The following is a 23,900-nucleotide window of genomic DNA, read 5'->3' on the forward strand; positions in this document are numbered from 1 at the left end:
ATACAGATATATGGAATACTGGAATGTCTTGGGTTGGGAAAGACCTTAAAAATCATCTAATTCCATGGGCAGGGACACCTTCCACTATCCCAGGGTGTTCCAAGCCCTGTCCAGCCTGGCCTTGGATACTTCTAGGGATGGGGCAGCCACAACTTTTTTGTGTCAGGGCCCCCAACTCTCACAGGGAATAATTTTTTCTCAATATCCCACCTCACCCCACTTTCTCTCAGTCTGAAGCCATTCCCCCTTGTCCTGTCACTCCATCCCTTGTAACTAATCTCCACTTTTCTTGCATTTTCCTTGTTTCTTGGCAAGATTTTCTAAAGTTTTTCATGGAAGCATTTTAAAACACTTTGAAAGCATCATAAGTGCAATAGAATGCTTTTCCCTGTGCCTCTGAAGTGTTATAAAAATCCTTAAGGATCTGTGCAAACTCTCTAAAAATCCTGAATTTCCTTCTAGCGTCTAAACCTGACTAAAAATAACCAGTCCATCAAACTCAAAAGAACACAGAATTTTATTCAAGTTCACCTAGGGACTTGATTATCCTGTTGAAAATGGCAAAAACCAGCAATTAGGAAAACCTAGGCAGAAAAACAGATTGATCTCCTAGGTCTGTTTAGTTGCTCTCTTTCAAAACAATAGATACCTCCCCCTTTTCTGTAAGTAAATAATTTCTGGCCTCTCACATCTATAGAAAACCGCTTTTCTCAAGGAATTTATTCAAAAAGCCACTGCAGCTCTATTTGTAGAACAAATGGGTCTTTAATGATTTGCAGTCTCATTTGAATATTCGTGTTAATGTGCATTTTTTTTTTTCCATTTAGGAAATAATCATAACCAAGGACTCCCATTAGCTGCAAAATGCAGTTCTTTAGGAAACTAATTTCCATTGATTCTTGAAGAGATTGAGGGAACTACCAGCATCAGTAGGGAAATTAAAAGCACCATATGTCTTCTTCTACCTGCCCTAGGTTTAGTGTGGACAGCATTCCTGTGGTGCTTCCCAGGGATCCTCCTGCCTGTGGATCTTAAACATCCTTAGTGCCCATCATGCTTTAGAAAGGAGCATATGAGAATGGAATCATGGAATGCTTTGGGTTGGAAGGTGTCCTGTGGTGATGTTATGATGCTTGTATCCCCAGCTGTCGCTCTGTTTATGCTGGATGTGTTCTGTACCTTCAAGACTGGCTCTGAAGAGCAAAACTTTGTTTTGTTATCAGTTATCAGTTATCAGTCTGCTCACTCCCCCAGAGGTCAGCAGGATACAGAGATGGGGCAGTGTTGGAACCCAGGACATTCCTCTGGCTGCCCTGGAGGACTCAAGGCCCTGGCAGGGGGCTCAGAGACCTTGGCAGGAGTCAAAAACACCTGTGCCTTCCATTTTAACCCATGGAAACAATTGCCAACTTTGTGTGAGGAGTTACAAGCCACAAGGGTTTGAGTAGAATGATAGTGAATTTATCACAGGGTGAAAAAGTAGAAATTTGGGGATTTAGAATGGGGGTTCAAGAGGCAAGATGGAGGGATATGGGCATGTCCTATCCTTCCTCCTGTTTCTTCCTAGCCTCCATCTTTTGCTGTCATGGTGGCACTTCTGGAATGGTTTAGAGTAGAGACAGACTGTCTAACATGGGTGATAGGTATTGGAAAATTACTGTAAATAAAGAACATGTAGTTTTTAGTATGAAAAGCCAACACCACCCCAAGGGCAGTCAGTGTGCCTCAACCCGACCTGCTGGACAGACCTCAGCAGGTCAGAGAAAGAATGTGATAGATAAGAGAAAATAAACAACCTTGAGAACCAGAGCTGAGGAGTCTTGACTTCTTCTTCAGTCTCAGGGCTGGGAAAAAGAGACTTTCTAACACCTCGGGGTTGTCTCGACACCAGAGACCTCGTCAGGGCAGTACATAGTGCAGCTTTTGCTTTTTCTTTGCTCTTGCTTGTGCTTTGCTCTTGCTTTTGCTTCTGCTCATTAGTTAGTTTAGCTAGGCAGTCCAAATTTTCCATGGACATTTTTCCTTTCCTGTCCTGGTTCAGGGCAAATTTTGGAGAGAACCCCAAAGGGGCTCCTCAGGAAAGCAGATTCGATCGGCCCCTCCCCGCAAATAAGATAATACCTCCTTTGAGAAAAGTGGAAAAAACCTGTTTATTAAACAATAAAACCTGAACAGTATTTAACAATAAGACCCCTTGCTGCTCCAAAAGAGGTGACAAACTCAGAAAAGTGGCAGCTCAGCTCACCCGGTCTCTGATCAGCCCCCCCCCCGGCCCAGGCCCGGCCCGGGGCCCAGGGGCGGAGCTGCCGCTGCTCTGCGGGGTGCTCAGGCCAGAGCAGGTTTGAACAGCTCCAAAGAAAAGGAAAAAACCACAGCCCAGGGAACTTCTGTGCCTCAGCTGGCTAAACTAACTCAGAGCAAAGGAGAGCTCTGTCCCGCTGTCCATCCGCACACAGCAGAGCGCAGGAGCAGGAATGTGGAGGAGCGAGTGCGGTGTCTGGAAACAAACTGCAGCTTCTTCTCTCCCCCTTCACTCTCTGGAACGAGTCTTGAAAGTGCAAAACTTGTTATTCAGCATAAACAGAACAGACAATTGGGGATAAAAGCATCGTATAGGCAACCCAGGACATTTCCCTTTCTTGGAACCACTGGAGCCTGCTCCGGACTGGGCCCTGGGAACGCCGAGAGTTTGCACCCTGTGGCTGCCGCACCTGCCCCAGCGCCTGAGGGACTGATAACAGAGTGACCACCCCCAGAGAGACTTTCTGAATTTGTCATCTTTTTCAGAGCTGTGACAGAGTGTTGCCATCAGGTATTGTTCATTTTGTGTGCTGGGGGGTGCTGTGCCTGTTCAATAAACAGGTTCTTTGCACTTCTCTCCAGGAATCCTTCCCGAACCGGTTGAGGGGAGGGGCCCTGTGGGTTTGCTTTCTGGAGGGGCCCCCTTGGGAGGTTTTCTCCTAAATTTGCCCTAAACCAGGACAGAAGGGACCTTAAAGATGGTCTTGTTCAAACTCCCTGCCATGGCAGGGACACCTCCCACTGTCCCAGGCTGCTCCAGCCCCAGTGTCCAACCTGGCCTTGGGCACTGCCAGGGATCCAGGGGCAGCCCCAGCTGCTCTGGGAATTCTATTTCAGCTTCTTCCCACCTTGCCAGGGAACAATTTGTTCCTAATATCTGATCTGAACCTGAAAGATGTTGAGTTGGAAGCCATTCCCTGTGTGCCGTCCCTGCATCCCCTGGAAATTGTCTCTCTCCAGGTTTCCTGGGGCTCCTCCAGGCCCTGCAAGGCCACCCTGAGCTCAGCCCAAAGCTTCTCCTGTGCAGGTGAGCAATGCCAGCTGTGCCAGCCTTTCCTGCCAGCAGAGCTGCTCCAGCCCTCTGCTCATCCTGGAGCCTCCTCTGGGCTCTCTGCAGCAGCTCCAGCTCCTCCAGGGCTGGGGCAGCTCTGCAGGTGGGCTCTCACCTGAGCAGGGCACAGGGACAGACCCCTCCCTACAGACTCCACTGCTTGGAGCTGTATAAAATGCTAATAAAACATGAGGGAAAGTGAGGAAGGAAGGAGATGGAAATGGAGAATTCCAGCAGCTGTTCTCACTGAGCTGGGAGAAAGCATCAGGATTTCTACAGATCCAGGGCCTTTTCCATGATTAGAACTTACTGAAGACAACAATTCATGTTAAAGATGTCAGTGTTCCAAAGACATCTGTTGGACCATCCCGCTGGAAATTAGAAGAAAAGAGAAATTAAACAAATGTTTGTGGTAATAGTTTTTGACAGAGCCCTATAAATCTTTAGTCAGATACAAACTGAGTGTGGTTCTCTGCATATTTTACTTATTTTCTGATAGTAGCAGCAATGCAAGATATATTGGAACTGTCTTCAGGGATTGTGTATTTAAATTTTCTTTATTAAACCGTTCACTTGGTAATGTGTATTTACAGGGTTTTTTTTTTCCTTTCTAATGAATTGTTTTAGAGATAGTTATTATTTTCTGTCATTTATTAAAGAACAGAAAAAGGGAAGGAGAGAAAAGAGGAGCCCTAAAGCCTTTCTGCATCATTATCCATTTATTAAAGCACTTAGGAATGGGAGTTACCCACACATTTGTATGTGAGATCCATTACAAGAAGTTCTGCCCATCCTGAATTAAAGGGAGCTTTGCTTTGGAGACTGAACTTCAGAGCTCGGGCTTTAGGCACACCCTGGTTTTGCTCTGTGATCTGGGACTCATGGTTGCAAAACCCAGAAGTTAAAAGCCCCGCAGACAGAGCTCACAGGGCTGGGAGAAATTGAACTGCAAGCAAGGAGTAAAGTAAAAATTCTGCCCTGACAGTAAAGTAAAAATTGGAGTAAAGTAAAAATTCTGCCCTGAGCTTTGGAGAAAGTAAAAATTCTGCTGTAAGAATGGAGGAGAATCAGAGCAGCATTTTAGCATGGCCTGCTGCAGCAGGACAAGGGGCAGTAGTTTCAAACTCAGGGTAGGTTTAGATTAGATAGAAGGCAGAAATGTTTTATGATGGGCAGGATGAGGCTCTGAACAGATTGCCCAGAGAAGTGGTGAATGCCCCATCCCTAGAAACACTGGAGGCCAGGTTGGATGGGACTCAAAGCAATCTGATCTAGTGGGAGATGTCCCTGTTCATGGAACTGGGGGATGCTCATGGTCCCTCCCAACCCATGAATTCTATAATTCCATGAGTTCTGCCATGCACTTTAATGCACAGTCCACTCTTATGTCAGATGGTGAAATATGACTCATTAAAATAGTGACCAGGACAGAAAATGGCAAAGGAGAGGGGGAATCTGATGTGAGACACAACTGTTAGAGCACATTTTTATTTATCAAGCCTCTTACAAATAAAATATTGCAATTTAAAAAAAATTTTTGCTTGTTTGCTTGTTCACCAGGAGCTCCAATTCAATTCTCTTCTTCCTCCAAAGAGCATTTTACTCTGTGCTCTTCTGTCCAGCAGATGTTTTTTGCTGACAAACTCACATTTTTGTCCTCTAATAGGACACTTAGGGAAGTCAATAAGATTTGGGAAACCACTTTGCCCTGTCTGTACTTCAGCCAAATCACAATGATGTTAAATGAACTGCTTTTAATAATTCATGGCAGCAGAATCTGGTTTACTTTTAGCCAGCTCTTAGAGAAGGAGAAAGGCTTCAGCTTCTGAGCTTCATCTTGCAGAACTGATGAATTTCTCCCAGGCTGTTCCCAGATGCTTTTCCAAAACTGGAAAAATTCCCCCACATTTTCTCCCCTTTTCCCTCTGACTCCCAGAGGACAATTCCTCCTTGCCAGCAGCCCCAATACAGGAGATGACACAGGAACAGGCAATTATTTGTGCATCCTCCCATTGTAAAAAACAACAAAGGGGAACTTTTCACCTCCTGATGGACAGATTTAATTAACCCATCTCTCTTCAGTCATCACAGAAATTAGCAGATCTCAGGCCCTAGGTAGTCCCCAGACAGAGGAGCTATGCAGATTCTGGGATTGTGAGAGGAAAAACAACCCAAACACATCCCAGAAAAGTCAAAAAGAGAGGAAATTTGGGCAGTTCCAGGCTTGTGATGTCTCCAGGAGAAAGCACCAATTTGTGCTCAGCCCTGGGTAACCAGGATGGGTTAAGGCTATGAGGTGAGACAAGGATTGGGGGGTAAAGATACAATTATTTTTAGCTTACCTAACATAAAAAAGGGAAGAAAGATGAGTTTGGAGGTACAAGAGCCCTGAAAATGACCTGAAGAAAACTCACCTGCCTTGAAACCTCTCTGTTTTTCCAGCCTTTTGTCTAACAAAAGTTATTCCCCATACCTCAATTACTTTTATATATAAGGTAATATTACCTAGTACCTGCATTTGAACTGGAGACTTGCTGTTTATGTTACAAGCACACACCAATTTAAATGTCTGTGCATACATAGGTGCCTGTAACTTAAAGGCTGCTTTTTGTACAGAGAGGTACAAAAATATTGCTGTACCTGTTGGCAGATCCCCCTAAAAAATAAAATAAAAGGAGGAGATTGGTTTTATTAGTAGTGTAAATCAATTAATTATCCTCAGCTGGACAAGAAGTGCTCAGTTTTACCAGCTGGGGATGTGGCCTGCAGCCTGAGCTCCCATTTTATGGGACACAGGGAAGGGAGGCAGGGATCTCTCTCTGCAGGAGCTGTTCAGGGAAAGCTTTCTTGCAGAAATTATAGCTTCTTTGGAGGTTAAACTTGAGACAGAACAGCTGTGAACAGCCCCCCCAAAAGTGTAATGACAATTATTAAAGGTTTCATAAAACATGGAATAGCCTCGTTGGATATTCTCTCATATGATCACACGGGTTTAAAAGATTTTTATTTGCTCTTCTCTTAGTCAGGAGCTGGTTTTTGGGATTTGACAGATGCTCTCTGGGCTGTGAGGGGTCCAATTCAGCATTCAGCATTCTGTAGCATTTCTGAGCAGCCCCAGGAACACTGCCCAGCTCTCAAAGGGAAAGCAGGGCACTCCAGAGAGCAGTAATTTGAATTACACTTTGCCTTCAATTTGTCAGCTGCACCACCACCAGCAAGAGGAGAGACATGGAAATGTCACAGAGATGGTAACCTTTAAAATGTTTTTGCATTTAAAGAAAAAAAAAAAAAAAAGCCCAAAGCATGTGGCTGTAGCAGCCTGCAGCAGCATTTCCATGACTTGAGCGAGTTCCCCACCACAGCCCTCAGCCCCTCTGCTCTCTGGTGGCTCCTCAGGGTGGCATCAGCCAGTGCCACCAGCAGCAGCTTGGCACCACTGTCCCATCCACCATCCCTGGAGCTGAGTGCCCAGGGAAAAACCCAGCCAACAGCACTATCCCATTGGGACACTTACTGCTGGGAATCCATCATAAACACAGATTTGTGTCTGCAGCTGGAAGGCATTTGGGCTGCATGTGTCAAAGAAATTTCTGTCTTTGTCCTTTAAATCTTCTTCTAAGGTGATTGCTCAGCTGTTTGAAGAATGAAGTTATACCTGAACTCTTCTGATGTGACCAATACTTGAAAATCCTGGGATGTTTTCTGTGTAAGTGAAAATGTTATTTTGATAATGAAGAGTACTGGAATAAAGGTGTCCTGCAGTAAAAGCCTACTGAATATATCCTGAATATGTTCACAAGATATTCTGGTTGTGTTCCTATACTGAATGTTCTGAATATATTCAGACAGCATAAAAAATTACTTCCATAAGGCAAATAATGCCTGTAGAAATCATGAAGTAAATACTCTAACAAAAAAAAAAAAAAAAAAAAAAAAAAAAAAAAAAAAGATGGATAAATAGCAACCTTTTCCTAAAAGTGCAAAAAATATTTCAATTTTTATAAATAAGTCAAGCTTGCAAGTTTTTCTCCAGCATAACATACTTTGTTGCTGTTTTGTTGTGATTTTTTTTTAACAAATGTATATATGTATTGATATTTTCCAGCACTCTGGGGAATGTTGAGATGTAATTGGCATCCTTCACTGCTTTTTTAAAGTTGACACTTCTTCACAGAGAATATATTTAGGTATAGACCCAAGACTACCCTGCTGGTTGAAAACCTCAGCTCTATAAAAGTTATCTGAAAGTCATTAAAATACCATCAATGATCTTTTCAGGCAAGGTCATTGGTTAGGAACCCATCAGAAAGTTTCTGCACACTATAAAGCACATCAAAAATAACTGGGTTGCAAAGGCAGCCATCTGAAGTGGAGAAAGGCCAGAATTAGATACCCCTGCAGTATTAATGGTTCTTGCTCTTCCATGATGAAATGTGTTATGACACAGGTTTTGACTCCACCACCCTCTGTCCCCCCCTCCCCCAGCCCACTCCTATTCATAGGAAAAGGGACATTTTTCTTTTCTACTACCTGTATTTTATTCAGAATTCACTGTTCAGAGGCTGAAATGAACATAAAATTATTCTATGTCTCCCTGGAGAATTCCTGACTAATTTCATTTCACTGACACTGTCAGATGGTGTCCAAGTGTTCCACAGAGATTCCTGAGCTCTCTGCACGGGGTCAAGGTGAGATGAGGCAGCAAATGCCTGCATGTAAAGGACAAAATCCCACCTGGCTTTTGGCACCTCACATTGGCTGGGAAATACTTGGAGCATTCTGTGTGAAAAGCCAAGGTAAATGGCTGTAACAGATCAAACAGGGCTGGCCAAGATCACCTCACTGCCAGCCTGTGAGGCAAGATGAGTCCTGAGAGCTGGCATGGAGAACATCCTCTCCTCTCCTGAGAATTGGTACTGGGAACTTCTTCTCCTTCTCCTTCTCCTTCTCCTTCTCCTTCTCCTTCTCCTTCTCCTTCTCCTTCTCCTTCCCATTCCAATTCTCTTCCTAGAATCATGGAATCATGAAACCATCAAGGTTGGAAGATACCTTTAGGGTCATGGAGTCCAACCATTAACCCAGCACTGGCACTGTGACCCCATAACCACTAAATCACATCACCCAACACCACCTCCTGATGCCTCTTAAACACCTCCAGGAATGGTGGATCCACCGCTTCCTTGGGCAACTTATTTCCATGCCTGGCCACCCTAACAGTGATTTTTTTTTTTCCTGATATGTGATCTGAATTTCCCCTGTCTCAGCTTAACCCTCCTTCCTCTGGTCCTCCCCCTCATTTATCAAACAACTGCTGACACAGGTTGCCCAGAGAAGCTGTGGCTGCCTCATCCCTGGAAGTCTCCAAGGCCAGGTTGATGTTTAAGAGATGATCTTTAAGGTCCCTTCCAACTCAAACCATTCCAAGATCCTGATATTCTTTGATCTACAACTTCTTTGGGCAACCTGCCACCAGGTTCAGGCTGAGCCAAATCCTCTGTGTAAAGCAGAGAGGGCTGAAATCTTGTGTGTCCAGAAAGACCTTGGGGAAATCATCTGATCCCTGCAGCTTTGCCTTCCACCACCATCCTGTGGGGGGCCTGTAAGGCACTCAGGCTCCTGAGTTATTTGGTTATACCCCTTTACCTTACTTTACCTTTACTTTGCCTTACTTTACCTTTACTTTACCTGCAGCTTTTCCCCTCTGAGGTCTGCAGCTCCTGAGCTTTTAGTATAGGAAATGTTGCTGTACTTATACAGGGCACTCTATACAATGATATAAAGAGTACCATCTCTTTTCAGTGCAAATAAGCCCAAATGAAAAGCTCAGAGACATCTGACATTAACACTTTTTGCTGTCTTGGAGGCTGCATCGTGTCACTCTCAGGGTCACATTAATATTTAGCACTGCCCCGTTACTAAATGCTGAAATTTTTTATTAAAATTGCAAAAGATAGAAGCTGTATTGTCCTGATACAGACATCCCCTGTGCACACCTTTGTGAATTTAAAGTTGTGGTGAATTTTGCCAAATCCTTAACTCCTGGTCTTTGCCATTTTTCTCCCCCAAGTGAGGACTTTCTGTCTTTATCACCCACTTATCTGCCAGCTTCTCTCCCTGTAAACCCCTACTAAAGACTTTGGGACTTCAGTGACTGTGAAAATAATCTGCCCTGTCAGAGCTAGGTGTGTGTTTTACTGGGAAATAAAACTGGAAGTATGCAGGCTTTGGAGATCAGTTTCTGTTACAGAACCCCATGAGAAACAAGTCAATATTTTGCTCGGTAATGAGCAAGACTTGCTCTTTTCTTACATGATCCAGGCTAATGCTCTTTATTGAGCTGCAAAGACTGCTTCACATCTCATGGGCTGGAAATGGTTTCATTCTCATGCACACAGGGTGCTGTTTTCCTCCAGAAATTCTGCTTTTCTTTAGTGTGTTTGGACATTGCCCCTGGGACTGGGATGTGCCCTGAGCTCTGTGGTTCTCAATCTCCCTGCTAAGTTCAAACACATTAGCACCAGCTCCACCTCTGCTGCTTCACCTGCCTGGCCATTTGGGCAATTGTTAATTTGCCTGGCAAAATTTCAAGGCTCTCTCAGTATGGACAGCCAAAAAAAAAAAGTGCTGCTTGGGAACCTTCACTGAGCTCCAGGAAAGTTGTTGGTACCCTGGGCTCAGTATGGTCTGACTGTTGTCACCATGGGCTGATTTCACCAAACCTGCTGAGCCCCAGGCCTTGCCCAGCCTTGTCCTGGCTGCTCTGGTTTCCAGATGCCTTAGGTTGTAAGATGTGGCTGGGGTGTGTGTTCTATCTCCACCTGTCAGAGCTGGGCAATTCTCTGCTGTTCACTGGGCAGTTTTTTCTTTCTCTCTCCCACAGCCCATCCTCCCTGCAGGAGATCTCTGCTGTCCATGGCCAGTGAGTGTCCCTGCAGGGCTGATCAAATTCCATCATCCCATGGGGAGATGCTGCGCCCAGGGCAGGAGCCAAGCATTCCTACCTGGATACAATCTGCCCTGGAACAGCACAGCAGCCTTTGCCCCCTGCATTCCCAGAGGAGCAGCTTTCTCCTGCCCTGCATTCCCAGAGGGAGAGCAGGCCCATCTCCAGCAGCCCTGGAGCTGCAGAGGAAAACTCCCCCCTTGTGCAGGATCCTGCTGCAGCAGAACCACAGCTGGCACTGCAGGAGGGCTGAGCCCCCATGGGATGGGGCTGTGCCCCCACCCTGACACACAGGGGACAGCGACTGCTCTCACTCTGGCAGTGCTGTTTTGCATCACTGCATTTTAAATTTTATTTTTATTTTTTCCCTAATAAAGAACTGTTATTCCTATTCCCATATCTTTGCCTGCGAGCCTTTTAACTTCAAAATCATAATAGTTCAGAGGGAGGGGGTTTACATTTTCCATTTCAGGGGAGGCTCCTGCCTTCCTTAGCAGACACCTTTCTTTTCAAACCAAGGCACCAGTCAAAGCAGCACAGAGAAAATTTGTCAGTGTGGTCATCACTGGATGTGGCCAAAGCCACTCTTTCCTCTTAGATAATGGGAGTGCTGGAAATCCTTTGTTTGCCTCTCAGGGAAAAGAGATCTGCAGCTTCCCAGGAGAATGGAAACCCTGAAATTTGCCTCACTTCATTTTATAAGGAAAAAACTGCAAAGCCATAAATGCAAATGTTTATTTTCCAATCCCAGCCTGTTGTGGTTACAGATGGTAGCTTGGGCTGCTTCCTGGAAACTGAGGGAAGTGTCCAGGGTCACCCAAAGGCTGGAGATTTGCCTGGGTGTTGGGAAGGGACTCTCAAAGGCCCCACCTAGAAGCTGTATCCTCACAAGCCTCTGTTGGACCCCAAATCCAAAAGAAAGAGGCTACCAACAAGCAGATGCCTTGGAATGCCAGGAGAGGTTTTGTTGGCCTCAGAACCTCAGATGAAGAAAACTCTCATTCATCTTGAGCCTGATGGTACTGGAAGGAAACCAGGTTGTTTTTAAGCTGGTTGTTACTGAAAATAGGAGACTGGCATGAAAATTTTACGTCTACTGTGTGGACTTTTCCAGTGAGATCCCTAAACATCAGGCTGTGCTGGAACAAATCTACTGAGAATAGTCATAATTAGTAGCAGTAATCTTTGTACCAAACCTGTTCTTTCTGACACTGGCAGCTCTGGCATAAAGCTTTCTGCATTTTCCTGGGGTGGAAAACACTGACCCTTTCCATGTGCCAGCTATGGAAATAGCTGTGGGGTTCCTGTTTGCTCTGGAAGGGATGGGACAGCTCTGAATGCAGAAATGTGAATGTGAGAATTCTCATCAGAGATGAGAATGCAGAGTGTGGGCCTGAAAAGTGGTTCACAGCTGTGAGGGGAGATCGTGGGCTTTCTATACCTTTAAGGTTTGATGCAGAAACTTTCTAGCATTTAGACTTCATCCAATTCTTTTTCTTCTCTTCTAGTTCTACTCAGTGTAAATTACTCCTTTCACCTTGCCCTGAGCTTTTGTCTCTACAAGTCCCTGACTTGTGATCTGCTGCCAAATGGATTAAGGAGCTCAACTTTATGCTGTGAGGGGGAAAGAATAGAATAAAAATTTATGAAGAGAACCAGGGGAAATTGTCTCCTGGACAGGGCAATACTGGCTAAAGGGTGGGCCAGAAAAATTCAGATTTTCCTGTGTGCGCACACAGGGCTGAGACAAGCTCTGGAGAGTGATGTGGCTGGAAGGAGCTGCTGCTGTGATTTCAGCATCTGTCCCTGCTCCCTTGCCCAGCAGGGCAGGGGCTCTGATGGTCACTCTGACACGATCTTGGCCAAGAGCACGAGTGCTCTGGGGATGCACCCACACCATAATGAGGCAGGTGACACCTGGCTCTGCAAGGCCAGATTGAGCACAAATAACCCTCAAAACCACCCCTTCCCAGTGCTCCAACTCCCCCTGTTTGCCCTGAAACCCCCTCCAGCTGTGCTGGGCTCCAGGCCAGGGAAGAGCAGCCTAAATCCCAAACCCACCCTGCGTGTTTCAAAGCTGACCCCCTTGTGGGGTCACATCCACTCTTTTCCAGCTGCTCAGTCCCAAATTTCCCTCCAATAAAACCTGAAACGAGCTTCACCCTCTCTCTGGAGTGTTGTCTTAGCTCTCTTTGAAGTGACAGGAAAGCTGCAGAGTTATTTTTAGCAGCACCTCATCAATTCTGTGTTCCTGAGAGCGTTGGCTCCTCCACCTGAGGTGATTCTGCTTACAAATACTGGAGAGGGTTCACCTTCAGAGATGATATTTTAATTAGAAGTGCAAAGAGCTATGGCCCAACGTGTCAGAGACTAATGAAGGAGCTTTTGTTGTTGGTGGAGAGCAGCTTGCCAAGGTATCCATTCCCTCCTGTACTGTGTAAGATGAAATGCAACTGAAGCTGTTGCCATTTTAAAAGGAAAATCTTATTAGAGCCCAGGCAAGGATATCAGAATAAAATAAATGGCTCCTGGTGCTTCTTCATCTATTTGTATGTAGGTTCAGGTGTGATTATGTAGTCTGCTATCAACTTTAATTAAGCTTTCCCTTTGCTGCTGACCTTGGGGCTTAAATATAATTTGTTCTATAGGAAGAACAGGTGGCACAAGCTCAGTGTTTTAAAGTTTAAATAGATTTAGATTACATTTAATTTAAATTTCCTTATGGAAGCATATAATTTTACTATTACTAATGTTGGAGCAATTACACAGAGGTGAAAAATCTGGTTCAGAGCAGAACCTTACAGCTCTCTAATGCTTCTCTTCATGAGCAGAAATGTCCCTGCCTTGTGTTTTTTTGGTATAATTTTATTTAAATCCACCAGAGTCCCAGTGAGTTCCCACTTTTCCTGCACATCTCTGGCTCTCCAGGCAGACCAGAGGTGACAGTGGGACGTGCCCAGAGCTGGGAGGGTTCCAGCACACCTGCCCCAACCTGGGAATAGAGGTGAGGTCTTTAACATTGCCAGGCTATTTATCCTCTCCAATAAAACAGGAGTGCTTTGCCTGGGAGAGCTGGGAGCTGCTGGCCAGGCAGGCACTGCAGGCTGTTTGATTTCCAGCCTCTGGACAGACCATTCTCCATCAGAGCTGAGCTGTCTGTGCCTCAGACTCCAGGATTTTTGGGAATGGTCTGCACTGAGACTTGTCCTGGCCACAGGGGAGCCCCTGGCCCCACTTTTGTGGTTTTACAGAAGCAGGGTGGTGGCTGCCAGAGGAAGGAGCACCAGGGGTGCAAGAGCTCAGCCTGGGGTGTGAGAGGGACTGGGAGATGCTGGAGATACCAGCAGAGAGAAGGGGAAGAAGATGTTCCCTAGGATCCAGAGGCAGCTGCACCCTCTGAAAATTGAGGGCAGGATGGGATGGGGAGAAAGGATGAGACCTGGAAGGGTGTGGGAGGAGAGATGATTGTCAAGCTGTTCGTGTGTTTTCTTCAGGGAAAATCTGCAGGCTCAGCCATAGGCAGTGGAAAAATGATGGCAATAAATGTTTCAATATGTGCTCGTTATTTCCGAGCCCCTGCTGCAAGGCTCTCTTCCCTCCCCACACCACCCAAAGCATCCCTTGCACTACAAATAGCCCTGAAACTTCTGCTGTCCCTGTCAAAGTGTTGAATCAGGTGATTTTGCTATCCCACTGAGACTGGAGCTCCTAAAGAAAGCATACAGGAAAGCTTTAGGTGCAAAGAAAAGGTGCAAAGATGCGATTTGATTGAGCTTGGGCAATATTCCAAAATCATATTACTGCTGTGATGACAAGGTGCCTTAATGACAGCGTTTCTTCAGGTTTCCCACCTTTTCTTGCCATTGTGTTGCGGGTTTCTCTCAGCATTATGTGCTATCTTTTTATGAAACACCTTTCTTTCTCACTTCCAATTAAATAAGAGTCCAAAGGTTTGAGCTCTGGAGGGGGTGGGTTGTGCTTTCTGACAGGCTCAGAGGATGAAATATTGGTGATTCCAGTGTAAAAACAGTGACTTTGCCAATTTCTCTCAAAGCAAGGTTTTTAGTTTAGGTACTGTGAGAAACTGGTATTGGCATTACTGTCCATGGGCAAGGGCAGGGATCATTTTCTCTCATGCTCAGTCATAGAGATTTCAAAATCTTTCATTTATCCCATTAATAAAAAAAGAATTTAAAGGATCACTGGCTAGAAATTCTGAGTGTGTGTCCAGCAGCAATAGGACAAATACCTGCAAACACTTTGCAGGGACACAGGCCTGCATTTTATGCTCAGATGGCTGCTCCAACAGGAAGGAAATCTGTCCCCTCTCACCATGGCTGTGTTCAGTCAGCTCTGTCTCAGGGTCCTCCCTGTCACTTGTCCCCTTGCCCACCATCTGGCCCAAAAATCAGGTGCCTGTGAAGGAGAAAATCCTTAATCTGGGAGGGCAGAGCCAGGAGGAGAATGCTGCAAGGTGTGGAGCCCCCATGCCAAAGTCTCCCATGCTGAATTCCTGCTGGGAAGTTTGCAGGGCTTTTGTCGACCCTGACAATAGTTATAGAGCCTTTTTTTGTCCATTCTAGCACCTTCTGTCCTGAAATCCTGAAACCAATGAGTACAGCACTCACTGTGGAAAAAGGAGGAAGAGTTGGGAAAGTCCAGCCCCGTCCCCAGGGAGGTGCTCTGCAGGACCCCCCAGCAGTGTGAGCAGGGTGTGCTGGGCTCCTGCACTTCCTACAAAGGCATTTTCATTCTGGGCAGGGAGGGGAGCTGTCCCCTGGGAGGCTCAGGCAAGCTCAGAGAAAATTAATGGTGAAAAGCACTCTCTTTTCCCTGCTGGAATGCTTCATAGTCAACCAAGAGAGCCCATTAAACAACTGCTGTGACCTAAAATAACCTGACTAGCACTAAAACTATGAGCAGGCTGGATGCTGGTTTTTTTTTTTTTCCTTCTTTTTACCTTTCCTTCCTTTTAAAATAAAATTTCCTTTCCTGGGAGAGTTTTTCAGCCTGCTCAGGAAAATGTGCTGGCAGAGTTTGTCTGTCCAGCTGCCCCTTTTTCCCACTTCTTGGCTGTTCATATCTTCAGAATGAAAAAGATACCCCCCCAAAATAAAAACCCAAGCAAAAATCCAACCTGACTGTGCTGCCAAAGTGAGTTTTGGGTAGCAAAATCTGGAGACTTTTACCCCTAATCACTGAATTAATGGATTCAAGAAGAGACCTATTGCCCACCTGCAAGCCAGGGATGGGTATCATCCCCCCAGCTACCTGGGAAAATGGGAAATCTGGTTACACAAAGCTCCTCTGGACTCTCTTTTGTCCCAGATGGCAGCCCAGGGTGGTTTTGTTTGTTTTTCAACTGTGTTATTTGGTGGAGTAATACCTCACCTTGCTCCAAACTCCTAACTTTTCTTAGCTATGGTACCAGTGCTGTGGAGCTCACCTGGCTAAAACTAAATGACCGAAAGATAAACATTTAAACAGCCAAAATTTCTTTGGTTCTGCATAGGAAAAGCAAATTTCAACCTGAAAACAAGGAGAGGGAAAAGCTCTACTGAGTTAAACTGCAATTGTGTTAATCAGACAATTTAAAAGAAACAGTGATGGAATAAAGGATAAAAGGGTTCTTAGAAAAGGCAGGAGTGAGGGAGTTGCTAACTCACTTGAGACAAAAAGGGAGACTTAATTGCTATCTGTGAGTCATTAAAGGGTTAGCTGAGGTTGGGGTATGAGGAAAAGTGTAATGTGCAAAGGAGTGAGTCTCTCTCAGGAGGTATGATTTCTAGGAGACTGAAGACAGGGAAGAATTTTAGTTCTTAAATTCATCTTTTGAAGTAAAGTCTCCACTTGCCCTGGGGACTACAATGAAGTCACAGTTTTGGGCAAGAAGTGCTCACAGATACCTTGATGTTCTGATACCTTCAGGGCTTTTCTTTGGAGAGCTCCTGCTGATGCCAGTTGCTGTTTTCACTTCTATGAATATTTTCCAAGAGGGCATTTGGTGCAAGGGGGGAAGTGCCCAGCTGTGTGCCCAGGGGGGCAGGAGGGCACTGGCAGCTGGGCTGGGTGAGGAATTGTGTGTGCAGCAGGAGCAGGGCAGGGATTGTCCCTCTGTGCTGGGGTCCCTCGAGGGCTGGGTCCAGTTCTGCTCCTGCAGGAGAGCCCTGGAGAGGCTGGAGCGTGTCCAGGGCAGGGAACGGAGCTGGGAAGGGGCTGGAGAATTCCTGAGGGAGCTGGGAAGGGGCTGGAGAATTCCTGAGGGAGCTGGGCAGGGGCTGAGCCTGGAGCAAAGGAGGCTCAGGGGGCCCTTGTGGCTCTGCACAAGTCCCTGCCAGGAGGGGACAGCCGGGGGGGTCGGGCTCTGCTGCCAGGGAACAGGGACAGGAAGAGAGGGAACGGCCTCAGGCTGGGCCAGGGCAGGCTCAGCTGGGACAGCAGCAGGAATTTGCCCATGGAAAGGGGGCTCAGGCCTTGGAACTGCCCAGGGAGCTCTGCAGTGCCCATCCCTGCAGGTGTGCCCTGGAGGTGGCACTGAGTGCTCTGGGCTGGGGACAGGGTGGGGATCAGGCACAGTTGGGACTTGATGGGCTGGGAGGGCTTTTCCCACCTTAATGATTTTCCCACCTTAATGATTCTAAGCATTTCACATGCCAGGATGCAGGCATACAGGATCCATGGATTTTGATGGTTCTCTTCCAGTGTTTAAAATGGTGCTGGCAGAGACACAACAGCTCTTTTCCTGTCACCTGGGTCCTGCAGCTCAGTGCATCCAGCAGGAGCTCAGCTGCCCTGGTCTGAGAAAAGATCCCTTATGTCTGGACTGGATGGGAGTAGAACAGGCAGTCCCTCTGAGCCCCTGCCCTATGTTTATCTATCTGCTGGCAAGATGAAAAGGCAATTAAAGCCCTAAGCCAAGGGGACCGTGCTCATGTGTCTTAGGTTGGAAATGGGGGTGTGTGTGTTCTATCACCATCTGTCAGAGCTGGGCAGTTCTCTGCTGTTCACTGGGCAGTTTTTTCTTTCTCTCTCCCACAGCCCATCCTCCCTGCAGGAGATCTCTGCTGTCCATGGCCAGTGAGTGTCCCTGCAGGGCTGATCAAATTCCATCATCCCATGGGGAGATGCTGCGCCCAGGGCAGGAGCCAAGCATTCCTACCTGGATACAATCTGCCCTGGAACAGCACAGCAGCCTTTGCCCCCTGCATTCCCAGAGAAGCAGCTTTCTCCTGCCCTGCATTCCCAGAGGGAGAGCAGGCCCATCTCCAGCAGCCCTGGAGCTGCAGAGGAAAACTCCCCCCTTGTGCAGGATCCTGCTGCAGCAGAACCACAGCTGGCACTGCAGGAGGGCTGAGCCCCCCTGGGATGGGGCTGTGCCCCCACCCTGACACACAGGGGACAGGGACTGCTCTCACTCTGGCAGGGCTGTTTTTCATCTGTACTATTGCATTTGTATTTTTAGTTTTTCCCTAATAAAGAACTGTTATTCCTATTCCCATATCTTTGCCTGCGAGCCTTTTAATTTCAAAATCATAACAATTCAGAGGGAGGGGTTTTACATTTTCCATTTCAGGGGAGGCTCCTGCCTTCCTTAGCAGACACCTGTCTGTTCAAACCAGGACATTGTGTTTACAGCTGCACGCGCTGCAGATCCGCAGGGATGTGGGCACCGAGCCAGGCTCCCGCTGCTCCCGGCCTCCTGTGGGAAGCAGCAGCCCGGTTCCACTCTGATTTCAACCAGCAGGAGACTTGCAGTGGATTTATTTGAATATGAGCCCCCCAAAGGCATCCTCAGTTCATAAGGAGGATGGATATTAGCAGGCACATTGAATACAGATGAGGAGGAAGTCTCATTAAGTCAAGGACGGTTGACACTTTTCCAGATCATCAGCCAAATGTAGACGTAGGGAGATGTTGGAATATTTCCACTATCAGCAGGCATCAGGAGTTTAAAATGTGGCTGTTTCCTGCCTCCATTGCTGGTTCATTCTTGACTGTCACTGAAGTTTTGATGGGCAGCCACAGGACCCATCACCCCTGTGCCTGAGGGAAGCCAAGAGCCACAGGAGTAAATGTATCAAACCTCAATTTCGTCCAAAAGCTTTTCACCATTTTGCAGAGGACAAGGAGGAAGCTTTGAATATAGAGTATGAAAGTGTTTGGAGACTCAAAAGTCCTGAATGCTACTGAGTAAATCAATTTTTATTTCTACATGCAGTGCTAATGCCCCATCCACCTCAAGCTGAGCGCAGCAGAAAGACTTTTGAGGAAATAAAATAGGACTGAATTGCCCCAAAATCTTCTATAAAAGTTTCATTTTCTGTGCTTTTTCAATGGGAAATAGTAAAAGAAATTTCTTTCTGCATGTTTTAATTAGGTTCTTATTAACACCATTTTTCTCTATGGAAAAGAGAAATAACACATCAAACCAAAGCAAATGAATAGCTTAATATTTTTTCATGGAATTGTTAAGCTTGGAAAAGCCCTTCAAGATCATTGAGCCCAACCTTTGACTGAACACCCCCATATCAATTAAAACATAGGGCTAATAAATAGTTACTTCATTCTGTTTGGAAATACTTCATGGGTAGTTCTTAACATTACATTTTTAATTTCTGGTTTGGAGGCAAAAGGTTGGCTGTTGCTTTTTTGTTGTTGTTGTTTGGGGTCTTTTTTGGGGGGGGAAGTTGTTTTGGTTTGTTTATTTTTTGGTGTACTTTAAAACAATTTTTAATGTTTTATGACCATATTGGTCAGACATGCAGGCTAGATGGGGAATGATCCCTTAACTGAGTGACATCTCAGCAATCTGCAGGTCTAGAAGAAGTACATACCTTGAGGATGTCTTCATCTGGCCTCTTCTGTTCAACTCTGCAGACCTTTAGCCCTTGGGCTTGGCAGAGCTATGGGTGCAAGCACAACCTGGTTCATTTCAAGACACTCAGTGCCCTTTCAACAGCACAATCCCATCAAAAACATGTGACAAAACAACCACTCATTGCTGCACTTTTGCGTTTTAGAACAATCTGAGTTGAGCAAAGTGCAGAAATGTTTGTGCTAACAATGCCCACAGCCACGGAAATCCTGGGGAGCTCCCACCCTGCCCGAGCACTCCGAGCTCTGCTGCTGCCAGAGCACAGCTGGCACCTCCAGCCAGTGCTGAACAACACTTTGGCACCAATTTGGGATGCTCTGCTCCGTGTTGCCTTGGCCAGGGCACACACAAGTGGCCAGGACACACACAAGGAGGCACTTAGCAAGGCTGTTGTGTTAAAAACACTGACTTTGGTACTCAATCATTTATGCTCTACATAAAACAAGCAATATCACTTCTCATGGAATCAGAGGATGCAACAAAGTAATATGAGCTGACAGCTCCCACGTAACAAGCTTTTTTTTCCTCTAGAGAAAGACCTGGAATAACTTTTTTCCTCCCATTTTTCCTATTATGGGAAAAGTTGTTGGGTTTTTTCCACCCCGGTCCTTACGTAAGCAAAGAATTTCCATAAAAGCTGCTCCCAAATGGAATAAAGATCCATTTCTAAGGAGGAAGTAAAGTAACATCAATGCATTTCTTGTGATCCAAAAAATATTGAAGCTCTACCAAAGCCTGCTGGTGTGAAATGGAGCAAATGCTGAGAGTCCTGGGTGAGTTTGGTTCAGAGCACTCAGGGCTTCCACCCTTCTGACTCTGTCCCATGGCAGAAAAAAGAGTGAATCCCAATTTTTTTCCAAAAAAGTGACCCCTGAATTCCTTTTTCCCAAGGCACCAGAAGACATTACTCAGAGGATGGCACTGACATGATATCACACTTTGAGAAAACCACAGCAAAAGGTGATGGAAGCAGACATCACAAATAAAGGCAGAAGACCCTTTTATTTCGCATAGACAAAATGCAAAGAGTGTCTCATTAAATTAATATTAAAAAAAAAACCCAAATCAATCTCCTCACTCCACTGACATCACTCATCCTAATTAACAACAAAAAAAGAACAATCAAGGACCCATTTTCTAATTAAAAAAAAAAAAAGTGCAAACATGACAAAAGACTTTTCTTTTTTCCAAATCAATGTTCCCGTTGAATTCACAAAGAGGGTGATTTTCTTTTTTTTTTTTTTGTGATTTTTTTTTTCCCTTTTAAATCTTGTCTGATGGAACTTCCAGTTAAAATGTTTTTGTTAAGTCTCCATGCACTTCGTAGAAAATCAGTAAAAACACAAACGCTTGTGAAGATCAGAAAACTGGACTCTTTTACCCAAAAATTCAGATGTCCAGTCAGATGAAGCTCACACTCAGACAGAAAAAAAGCAAGAGAGTCTTTGCACTGTCTGTCGTTCATATTATTATTTTTTTTGTCAAATATTTTGGCAATCTTCTTCTTTAATTATAAATATTGGAATTCAATAAAAAAAAGGTAGCTTTCATTGGACTTTTTTTTTTTGTTTGTTTTGTTTTGTTTTTCAGTGTAAATATTTACAGCCACTGTCCAGCCATGCTCTTTTCGTTATACCAGGGTGTAAGATTTTGCGTAGGGATTGTTTCCTTTCAAGTGGCCCCGGGAGTCCAGCAGGGATTCTTGGGAGCTGCTCATTTTTGCTTGAGCCTGTCCTAGCTCAGCTCCTTCTCGCTGAGGTAACGTTGCCACAGCACCAGGTTGCCATGACTGGACATCTCTCGTGGAGGATGTCTCCATGGGGATCGGCTCCAGCACGGTGGGACGCTTCAAGGTTCGGCTTTTCTGTGGCTCCAAGCAGGCTTGCCCCAAACCCAGGTCTCTGCTCGTGCCCTGCACGCCACGGTTCAATAAAAAGTCCATCCTAAGGTAGGGTGGCAAATGCATGAGATCACCTGGGGAGGCAAAAGGGAGAAGAGAGATTTTATTTTGGGTTGTGCGTTGCGCGGTGCTCGCCCGGCGGGAGCGAATCGAGGTGGTTTGGCTGCCAAAGGGGAGGATCTGTGACCAGAATTGATGATTGATAGATTATTTGTCAGCCATTTACTGTGCTATGATCTTACAGAATTGTGCAACAAATTCCTTTTGGGCAGATCCACAAGAATTCACTCAATATTTGCTTTCACAATGGAATGAGAAATGCAGTGTTCATTACACGCACTCACAGCATGAAGGAGATAAAGTGAAAAGACCAGGAGCTTTTTCTCAAAATCTGAAAAGGTCTTGGTTTTCCTTTGTCAAAATCTTGAAAAATGTGGAGGCTCAGTAAATTTCTGATTTTTATTTTCCATTTTAAATGGAAACCTTCACAATTCCAATTAACGAGTCCCAGTCTGGAGCAGAATGACTAAACTATTTCAAATGGATGCAAGGCTGTAGTCTTCAAGAGATTTCTTACTAAAACAGAAACATTCTTGTCCTCATAAAACAAAATGTAACTGTCAACCATCATCATTGTGTTTAATTCAATAATAATTTTTTACCACTGTGACCACCAAGATCCTGCTGGTTTTGTGGTAACAAAATGCACTGGGACTGGTACCTGAGCTCTTGCATCAACTTTCTGCTTTGTATTGTCAAGAAAACCTCTTATTCATTATTTCCCCTGACTCCTGGGCCTGTTAGGCATTCATGATGTTCCTTCAAGGAAATGAGAGGCAATCAGGCACATAATGACATTCCCTTCTAAAAATATTTAATGGTGTAACCTCACCTATGTATGAAAAAAAAGGCACAGTTACAGTGGAATTCAGAACAGTATTTTCCTTTCTCTACAGATCTCTGCAGGTATGGAGCTGGTTTTTTGTGTGGCTGATATCAAACCCAGAGTCTCATCTACAGATGGGATGCATCCTGAATGTTTAAAGCAGGAGACTCTTGGCACCACACCACCTGTGTAGCTCTCCATGAGCTATTTACAGCAGGAGAAATTAAGGCTGACCTGTGCCAGTGGCATAAACAACAGACCAGGAAAGCAGTTCTTCATAATAAAACTATGTTTAACAATTTTGTTCTTCCTAGCCCAGCTAAAAGCTGTCCAATGACCTAAAATAAAACAGGTCCTCTGCTTTCCCACGTAAGTCAAGGCACTGCAAGTCTTAGCTAAAGGACCAACAGCATCTGCTCTATCTGTAATTCCAGGTCACAGACAGAGAATTGCTGAGGAGTTGCATTTGGCCAGAATCTGTGTTTATTCCTATAGAAATCCCTCAGGCACAGTCTAACACCATATGTTTTTTTCTGGATGCATCTCCAGCACAGGCTCACAGCACGTGGTGTTTTACCCCCATGGAGTAAGATGGGAGTATCTCAAGATGAGCCTGACAGGCACCCGTGGAGTTGGAGGGAGAGGGGGAGGTTTGTCATGGTAATCACACTGATTGCCTCTTGAGAAATGGGTGGTGTTAACTTTAATTGGTTTCACTCCTTGGTTTGCCTGGTTCTCCTGCAGTACCTTTCATGCCAAGCACAATTCTGCATGTCAGGCCTGTTTCAGCTGAGACAGCAACGTTGCTGCTGCTGGTTCTGGGATGAAGGACAGCAGGACATGGACACAGGAGCAGGGAGGCACCAACTCTCTGCACTTCTCCCCAGGCATTGAGCCAAGCTGCCCCTGGGCACATCTGTGCTGTCCAACACCTGCCCTGTCCCCTTGGCAGCCAGACCTCCTGGTCACATCAGTTCTGCTTCTGCATCCCCTTGTAGTGCAAGTCCTTCCAAAATGCAATTGTGGGGTTGGTTTGCTCCAAAGAGCATTCCCTGTGAGGAGGAGACAGCCAGGATGGGAAGTTGTTGTGTCACTTGCTCCCTGTGGCTGTGCCTTGTGCAGCACTGTGATATTCTAAAGAATTATGTTCTGTTCCTACCCCACTCCTCCCCAGAGGGAGAGAGGCAGGAGTGTAGGAGTGAGAGTGATGCTCCCCACATCTCTGTTCCCTCTGTCCAATGGAGGTTTTGAGGAGCTTGGTTTGGCTGTGGGGGTTTCGCTGTCAGGGCCAGCAAAATGCACCTCTGAGATGGCAAGAGCAGGTGTGAGAGCTTTGGGATTAATTCTAATGCCAAAGTGATGACTTCCCTCTTGCCAGGAATGTTTAGAGACTGCTGGGGTCAGAAAGGGGGGGGTTTTCTCCCACTCCCAGGCTCCATTGGGGTCCCACAGCTCCAGCAGAGGAGGAAAAATTTTCTATGTTGAACCCAATCCTGGAGCACCTCTGCTGTGGAGAGAGGAGGGAGAGCTGGGGTTGTTCAGCCTGGAGAAGACAGAGATCCAGGGAGACCTCAGAGCCCCCCCAGTGCCTAGACGGGCTCCAAACAGCTGGAGAGGGACTTGGGACAAGGGCATGGGGTGATATCATAAGGAATAATGGCTTTAAACTAACAGAGAGTAGGGTTAGATGGGATCTTGGGAACGAGGAATTGTTCCCTGGCAGGGTGGGCAGGGCTGGGATGGAATTCCCAGAGCAGCTGGGGCTGCCCCTGGATCCCTGGCAGTGCCCAAGGCCAGGTTGGACACTGGGGCTGGAGCAGCCTGGGACAGTGGGAGGTGTCCCTGCCATGGCAGGGGTGGCACTGGATGTGCTTTGCCCTCCCTTCCAACCCAAACCACTCCACGTTTCCATTTCCCACAACAACTGGCCTTTTCCCAAAGGTG

The 23,900-nt window shown here is 45.9% G+C and overlaps 1 protein-coding gene across 1 annotated transcript in view; it reads right to left on the reverse strand.

Annotated features, from left to right (window-relative positions):
• Positions 1-20,800: 20,800 nt before the first annotated feature.
• DSCAM (DS cell adhesion molecule) overlaps positions 20,801-23,900 on the reverse strand; it is a gene marked incomplete at both ends in the record, with an annotated part of 453,784 nt that continues 450,684 nt past the window's right edge. The window contains one exon of the mRNA XM_084226422.1: positions 20,801-21,144. Coding sequence (XP_084082548.1) covers positions 20,801-21,144 — 344 coding nt within the window. The remainder of the gene's footprint in view (positions 21,145-23,900) is intronic.

This window comes from Fringilla coelebs (genome assembly GCF_963513975.1).
Source record: "Fringilla coelebs genome assembly, chromosome: 2".
NCBI lineage: Eukaryota > Metazoa > Chordata > Aves > Passeriformes > Fringillidae > Fringilla > Fringilla coelebs.